The 8159-nt window shown below is 45.2% G+C and overlaps 1 protein-coding gene across 1 annotated transcript in view; it reads left to right on the plus strand.

The window, feature by feature from the left end:
- LOC131203939 (condensin-2 complex subunit D3-like) overlaps positions 1-5004 on the plus strand; it is a 5531-nt gene extending 527 nt beyond the window's left edge. Inside the window, exons 2-6 of the mRNA XM_058194670.1 lie at positions 364-480; positions 656-733; positions 3266-3340; positions 3448-3505; positions 4403-5004. Of these exons, the coding sequence (XP_058050653.1) occupies positions 364-480; positions 656-733; positions 3266-3340; positions 3448-3505; positions 4403-4511 (437 nt within the window). The 3' untranslated portion in view covers positions 4512-5004. The remainder of the gene's footprint in view (positions 1-363; positions 481-655; positions 734-3265; positions 3341-3447; positions 3506-4402) is intronic.
- Positions 5005-8159: the final 3155 nt, after the last annotated feature.

Consider the following 8159-nt stretch of genomic DNA (forward strand, 5'->3'; position numbering starts at 1 on the left):
AGACGTCTCTGTGGTCATGTGGCCGGCATGACTCAACGCCAAAGGCGCACGGAACGCTGTTACCTTCCCACCAAAGGTGGTCCCTATTTTTTTTCTATTTGCATTTTTTACGTGCTTTCGAACTGCTAGGTTGGCAGAAGCTGGGACAAGTAACGGGAGCTCAGCCCGTTACGCGGCGCTAGGGATTCGAACCGCCAAACTGCCGACCTTTCGATCGACAAGCTCAGCGTCTTAGCCCCTTGAGCAACCGCGTCCCTAGTTTAACAATAGAGGAGAATATTAGTAGCTCAGGGTTGAAATGAGCGGTCCTTGGTGTTCCCCAGACTTGGTTGTTTTCTTGCAGGTGTTTCACTGTCTGAATAGGTAACATCATCAATGCTGGAAGGGACTGTGGGCGTGGAGTGGAGGAGAAAGAGGAGGAGGAGGAAGAGGACAAAGAGAACGAAGACAAGAACGATAACAATGGCCGTGGGATCCTTGGTGCTCTCTTGTTTTCTTGCAGACGTCTCATGACCCAACTAGGTAACATCATCAGTGCTACAGGGGGATGGATTTGCTGTCTTTTTATATACTAGTGGTTTGCCCTAGGGGAGTGGGCTAACGTACCGCAGGTATTTTCTGTGGCTAACATTATCCTTTTTGCCCTCCTTCTAAGCTTCTTTTTACAGCCTGAACCGACCGTCTTCCGTTACCAAGAGACCCTTGGAAGGCCGTGCAATCAGTACTCCTGAACGTAAGTATCTTTTTTAAAAAATCCCTATTTTTGTTTGAAAGTCTCCTCGCTTGGAGGAAGGGCAGCTGGTGTGCTCGGGAGAGACTCTTAATTCGAGCATTGCCTTCCCAAACATACATCTCAATGCCATTGGCAGCCAGTTCAAAAAGGACAAGAGAGGTAGATATGCAGTTTCAAACAGAATAACAGAGTTGGAAGGGACCTTGGAGGTCTTCTAGTCCAACCCCTCATGAGGCAGGAAACCCTACACCACCTCAGACAAATGGTTATCCAACATCCTCTTTAAAACTACCAGTGTTGGAGCATTTACAACTTCTGGAGGCAAGTTGTTCCACTGATTAATTGTTCTGACTGTCAGGAAATTTCTCCTTAGTTCTAGATTGCTTCTCTCCTTGACTCCCTCTTCTTTGTGGCAGCCCCTGAGATATTGGAACACTGCTATCATGTCTCCCCTAGTCCTTCTTTTCGTTAAACTAGACATACCCAGTTCCTGCAACCGTTCATCGTCTGTTTTAACTTGCAGTCCCCTAATCCTCTTTGTTGCTCTTCTCTGCACTCTTTCTAGAGTCTTAACATCTTCTTTACATCGTGGCGACCAAAACTGAATGCAGGATTCCAAGTGTGGCCTTACCAAGGCATCATATAGTGGTATTAACACTTCACGTGATCTTGATTCTATCCCTCTGTTTATGGAGCCTAGAACTGTGTTGGCTTTTTTGGCAGCTGCTGCACACGGCTGGCTCATATCTAAATGGATGTCCACTTAAGACCCAGATTGTTGGGGGCAATAAATTGACTTTGTATATAAATATACAAATAGGATGAAGACTATTGCTAACATGGTGTAAGCCGCCCTGAGTCTTCGGAGAAGGGCGGGATATAAATGCAAATAAAAAAAAAAAACTAGGACTCCGCGCAAGGATGCCTTATTTTTCCCAATTAGCATTGTTTATAGTCATACGTTGGAGTCGCACAATTCGTGACATTTTCAGGAATACATTTTAAAATGCTTATTTGGCACCCAAGCCGACATCTCCAAAGCACTTCATGCTGTAATTGTAGTAACTAAAAGTGCAACTGAAACTTGCAGAAAACAAGCATATATTAATTGCGGCGGTGAGGCCACTGTGTCTTCAGATTCTGATGGCACCCAAGAGGAGCTTTGCATTTTTGGATGAAGGACATAACCATGTACAAATGGACCTAGCAAACAATTTAATAACAGAAATGTGGTGAGCATATCTGCCATACCTTCCTTTTCCCACTTTCCCCGTAACAACAACCCTGTGAGGTGGGTTGGGTTGAGTGAGACTGACTGGTCCAAGTTCAGCCAGCTGACTTTCAAAGCTAAGGCAGGATTAGAACCCACCGTCTCCTGCTTTTCTAGCCTGGTGCCTTCACCACTAGACCAAACCGGTTCTCTTAGGCCATAATCTTTCTTAAATATGTGTTTAACTCCTCCTCCCACCCATCCCCCCGCCTTCATTATTGTTAGCAATAGCACTTAGACTTATATACTGCTTCACAATGCCTTACAGCCCTCTCCAAGCGGTTTACAAGGTCAGTATCTTGTCCCTAATAATTTGGGTCCTCATTTTACCGACCTCGGAAGGATGGAAGGCTGAGTCAACCTTGAACCAGTCAGGATCAAATTGCTGGCAGTGGGCAGAGTTAGCAATAGCAATAGACTTAATATACCGCTTCACAGTGCCTTACAGCCCTCCCTAAGCTGTCGTGTCCCACTCCTCCGCTGACGACCGGGTCAGGGAAATCTGAATCAGGCGTGCCTCTGCAGCTCTGCCAAAGTCCTAGCAAAGTTCTCAAGGCAGGCAGGAGACCAGAAAATGACTTCAGCAAGATATGTTAGACTTTGCATGACTCAGAGAATGCCAGAAAGCAGATCCTTTATATAGGCCATGGGGTGTGGCTCCATGACTCAGCACTTATCCCGGCCTGCCCCTCCCTTCCTTCTGTTGACGCCGCCTATCAATTCTCCTGAACCGAGGGTCACTCCAGTCTGCAGCTGTTGGCAATTGACCTTCCTCAGGCTCACATGCTGTGGGGGAGGGGGAGGGGTCTAGTTGCTCCGTTTGCCTGGGCATGGAGCCAGAGCTTGGGGCTGGAGGTACTTCTTCCTCCTCAGCCTGTCTGGGCATGGAGCCAGGGCTGGGGCCGGGAGGCATGCTAGGACATTCCTCAGCGTTCGGAAGCAGATAAGAAGGCCCCGGCTGCGGTGAAAGTGGGCGAGACACAACATAAGCGATTTACAGGGTCAGCCTCTTGTCCTCAACAATCTGGGTCCTCATTTTACCCACCTCGGAAGGATGAAAGGCTGGGTCAACCTTGAGCCGGTCAGGATCAAACTGCCGAACTGTGGGCAGAGTTAACCCTGCAGTACTGCATTCTAACCACTGCACCACCACAGCTGGTTAGCTGCTTATGTGATATTCCTTGGTAAAAAAAAGGGCCAGGTATACATTGAGTTTTCCTCGTCGGCGTGCACTAAAGGTTGTGCATTTTTTATTTTTCCAGAGTCCATTAACAACGTGACCTTCGGAGCCGGAGTCAGCCAAATTAGTTTGAACCTCACATCGCCTTCTTGTAAAGGCAGGTGCAATTCCAAATTTGTTACTGTTTTTTTTTTTTAAAAAAACAAAAAACTTAAGAGTGGAAAAGAGGCAAACTCGCTATAATGCCTCTTTCTCTTCCTGCAGTCAAAGAACCAGAAACTTCACAGGAACATATCATTTGCTTGACCTCACCAGATAAGTTGTGAGTATAAATGAAACTATACACGTCTTTTTGTCCTGCCCTTCTTCCCCACGATCGGGGTGTGTGTGTATGTGTCTAAGGGTGGGTTCCACTTTAAAAAGTAAAACTAAGAAGCCTTCCCCCATCTCATAATTCTTATTAACCCCAGTTTAATATTTATTTTAGCTATGCGGTCATCTTATGCTCCTAGTTTTAGAGTATAATAGCGAGAGCACTTAAGATTTATATACCGCTTTACAGTTGTATACAGCCTTCTCTAAGCGGTTTACAGAGTCAGCATCTTGCCCCCCCACCAACAATCTGGGTCCTCATTTTATCGACCTCAGAAGGACAAAAGGCTGAGTCAACCTTGAGCTGGTCAGGATTGAACTCCTGGCTCCAGGCAGAGCCAGGAGTTGTATTCTATTGTATTCTAATCACAGGGAAGGGAAGGGAAGGAAGGAAGGAAGGAAGGAAAGAAAGAAAGAAAGAAAGAAAGAGAGAGAGAGAGAGAGAGAGAGAGAGAGAGAGAGAGAGAGAAAGAAAGAAAGAAAGAAAGAAAGAAAGAAAGAAAGAAAGAAAGAAAGAAAGAAAATACCAATAGCACTTGGACATATACTATTTCATAATGCTTTACCGCACTTGCTGAGCGGTTTACAGAGTCAGCATATTTGCCCCCCGACAATCTGAATCCTCATTTTACCCGACTTGGAAGACTGAGTCAACCCTGAGCCTGGCGAGATTCGAACTGCCAAATGGCAGGCAGCAGGCAGTCAGCAGAAATAGCCTGCAGTACTGCACTCTGACCACTGCGCCACCACGGCTCATGATGCGTCTCTGCTGGTTCTCCTGGATCCCATGGGTGTTCTTTTTCTTTCTTTCTTTTTTTTTTACTTTCTTATCTGCATTCTCCTGTAGGTTGCCCCAGCCTCCACAATGGAGGGTGACTTCTCCGAGAAGAAGCAGTCCATCCAGTTTAAGTCTGCGGAGATCCAGCCGTAGAACGCCCCGGCAACCAACGAAATGACCGTTTTTCTCCCCCCAGCAAGAATGCCACTTGCCTTACAAGCAGAATCATGTTTCTAGAGCGGTCTCTGCACCTTTTGGAAGATCATCGATCAATGCCTCCTAACTCTTGCTTTTTATTCTCCCCCTTGTCGAGCTTGCTTGCTTTTATAATCGGTGTGCTATAAATAATGTGTTTAGTAGCACTGCAGCTGGAAATAACCTATTGCTGCGTAGCTAGACAACCACCTCCCTTCCCCCCCCTATATTTTATTTGATACGTGGATGACCTCTGGAGTAATTGTGTTAATTGGGGCCCATGAAACACTTATAGGTTTGGCACCAGACCTTTGGCGATGGGACACGTATTGGCCCGGCGTTCCAAGTCTTTCCCGCAGCCAACATCTAAGCGCTAAGCTTAATTTCACATCCTCGTTTTGCATCGGTTGGAGGGATGGTGAAATCTAAAGTCGTATGGGAGAAAAGATATTGTTCTCTGGTCTAGGCCAGACCATGCAAACATGGGGGGGAAGTTTGGGGGGGGGTGTGGCGGGGGGGGATGAGTCTCCTGGAAGAATTGCAGTGTTGAAATTTCACACCGTAATTCCTCCCCGATGAAAACGATTGCACCATCCAAAGAGACAAAGAGAGAGATCTATTGCAACCTCATAAATCTCCCTGGAACTGAATCCATATTTTCTCCTGCAGAGAAAAGGTTGGCTGTGACTCCAATCTTGGCAACTTGAAGATTTGTGGACTTAAACTCCCAGAATTCCTCAGCCAGCAAAGCGGGCTGAGGAATTCTGGGAGTTGAAGTCCACAAGTCTTCAAGTTGCCCAGGTTGGAGAACCAAACCCTAGACACTAACTGTCCCCTGACAAAGCCCTTAGGAGTTGAATCAAACAGATTTCCAGGGGGGAAAAAAACCCCATCTGTTCTTGTAAAGACCGTTTAGCCTAAACTAGGACTCTCCAAACCTGGCAAATTTTAAGACTTGTGGACTTCCAACTCCCAGAAATCCTGAGGAATTCTGGGAGTTGAAGTAGCCCCAAGTCTTAAAGTTGCCAAGTTTAGAGGCTCCTGGCTAAACCATCATCACATGTCAGGGGCTATATGACTAGCTTAAGTCATCTAGCCCCTATGCGTGGGGATTGTTTATTACATCCGTACCATGTCCTTAATTTTACTATATACAGAATAAATACTTTTACGAAACTCCAAATGCCACCGCTTGCTTTCAGTCAAAACTTCAGGTTCCCCTTTCATTCTTTTGTTAATCTCACTGGAAAAGAGTTTATGGTCCAACAGGAAATGTTTTTTCCAAGGGGCCCAATGAATTTGTGAGAATTTGAGAATTTTTCCCCCCCCATATCCAGGGGGTTTATTTGAAGGAGGGGATCCCAGACAATGAGTTCTGTGGCGGTTCAAGCAATATTTTGGGATGGAGATCAAAGCATTCTATAATGTAAATGTTGGATTTTTTTCCCTTCCTATCATTGTCCCACTAGTGGGGTCCATTTTTTTTTTTGTAATCAACTGATTGATTGGTTGAGGCAGAAATTGGCCCGTTTGTACCCTGAGCTTGACATCATGAGCTGACAGTGACTGGCCCATCAACCAGCCAACTTACATGCCTAAGTTGGGACTAGAACTGACGGTCTCCTGCTGATTGGCCCAAAGTCACCCAGTTAGCTTTCATGCCTGAGATGGGACTAGAACTCACTGTCTCCTGGTGATTGGCCCAAAGTCATTCAGTCAGCTTTCATGCCTAAGGTGGGACTAGAACTCACCATCCATTGGTGATTGGTCCAAAGTCATTCAGTCTGCTTTCATGCCTGAGGTGGGACTAGATCTCCCCATCTCCTGGTGCCTTCCCCATTAAACCAAACTGGCGCTCTATGTAAACATTGAATAAAAACTCATCTCCAGTTAGAAGAATCATAGCGAAAATGATAGTACGGAAGGCTAGAAAAGTTCCCTAGATGAGCATTACAAAGACTGCACCCAGCCTTTTATCCTCCACAGTTTGTTAGTCCTTCAGAGATCCTCTCGGAAATCTTTTAAGTTCCAAACATTTTATATAGGCTCTTTAGGATTAATCCTTTCAAGAGCATCTTGTCAAATTCCCTGGTGTCCCTAGTTTGATTCTATTTCCATATGGTCAACTTGGAATTTAGGCCAGCGCTTCATTTCTGACGGCGGGGATACGAGTCTCAAAAGCCATGCCTTTTTTCTTTCTTTCTTTTTTTTTTTTGTCAAGAGTGTTTACAGCGTAACTAATATTTTGAAACGACCCAGGAGCAAAATACAGGACACAGAGGTTGTGTCATTACAAATAGTGGTTTATATACAAGTCTTCTATATACAGACATAGATGTGGTAAGCGCATACCAGGCAAGCAATCATTCTTCAACTCTACACAGAGAACTACAATGCATATTAGTTACGCTGTAAACACTCTTCGGCATTTTTCCTCTTGATATATCATGTACATCAGAGATGGTTTTCTGCAGGTTCTGACCAGTTCTGGAGAATCGGTAGCAGAAATTTTGAGTAGTTCGAAGAACCCGTAGTAAAAATTCTAACTGGCCCCGCCCCCATCTATTCTCTGCCTCCCAAGTCCCTGCTGATCGGGAGGAAATGGGGATTTTGCAGTATCCTTCCCCTGGATGGGTTGGGAATGGAGATTTTACAGTATCCTTCCCCTGCCACGCCCACACCAAGCCATGCCACACCCAAAGAACCGGTAGTTAAAAAAATTGAAACCCACCACTGATGTACATTTTAAGGAGAATTTCTTTTGGAAACCAATCCACCTTTTCCAATTTGTGGAACCTCTGGGTACATCAAATATAGTTTGAGGGGAGAAAAAGAATTGCTTTACAATTCTTGCAATGAAGAGATGCATTGGCCGGGTTGACCAATATGTGGAAGGGAAAGCATTTTTTATCAAGAATCGAATTATTATTTATTTTTATTAACATACAGGTTGAAACCAGTAGTGGGTTTCAATTTCGGTCGCTCCCGGTTTGCTCGCGGGGGCACTTGCACGCACGCGCAATGCTTCTGCGCATGCGCAGAGAGGTCCAGGTGGATGGGTGGAGCTCCCCACTACCGCTGCTACTGGTTCGCCTGATCCAGGGTGAACCGGTAGCAACCCGCCACTGGTTGAAATCCTTTCTGCCGATTGTCATCTTTCTACTTCGCGTTACAAAGAAGAGTTTAAGAGAATTGAAGATTTTTTTTCCCCCTCACACTGAAGATACGGTGGAGATCTGTTGACTTTTGAGAGGGATTTACTCTTTGTTGAGTCTTCCCTGGTGAAAGATTATCGTACTGAGGTTGGAGAAATGATCAGGAGTCCATTGGCTGGAATTTATTGCTTAAAGGAAAGGGGCAAATTGCTGTCACCGCCTGCCCATGCTTTTAACCCATCCAACGTCTAAATTTCTTGTTTACAAGAGTTCTTTCCTAAAGATTTAGTGGTCTGGAGACAGTTCTTAAATCTTTGCTTTCTCCCTTTTAAAAACAATTCAGCCAGACACAAAAATATAGACTTGTCAACCATAGTTTTTACTTATAAAGGGACATAATGCTTTTTGGAGAGCAATGTACACATTTCACCCCAAAGCAGGGGTGAAATTCAATTTTTTTAAACTACCGGTTCTGT

Source organism: Ahaetulla prasina, chromosome 9, assembly GCF_028640845.1.
Source record: "Ahaetulla prasina isolate Xishuangbanna chromosome 9, ASM2864084v1, whole genome shotgun sequence".
Lineage (NCBI taxonomy): Eukaryota > Metazoa > Chordata > Lepidosauria > Squamata > Colubridae > Ahaetulla > Ahaetulla prasina.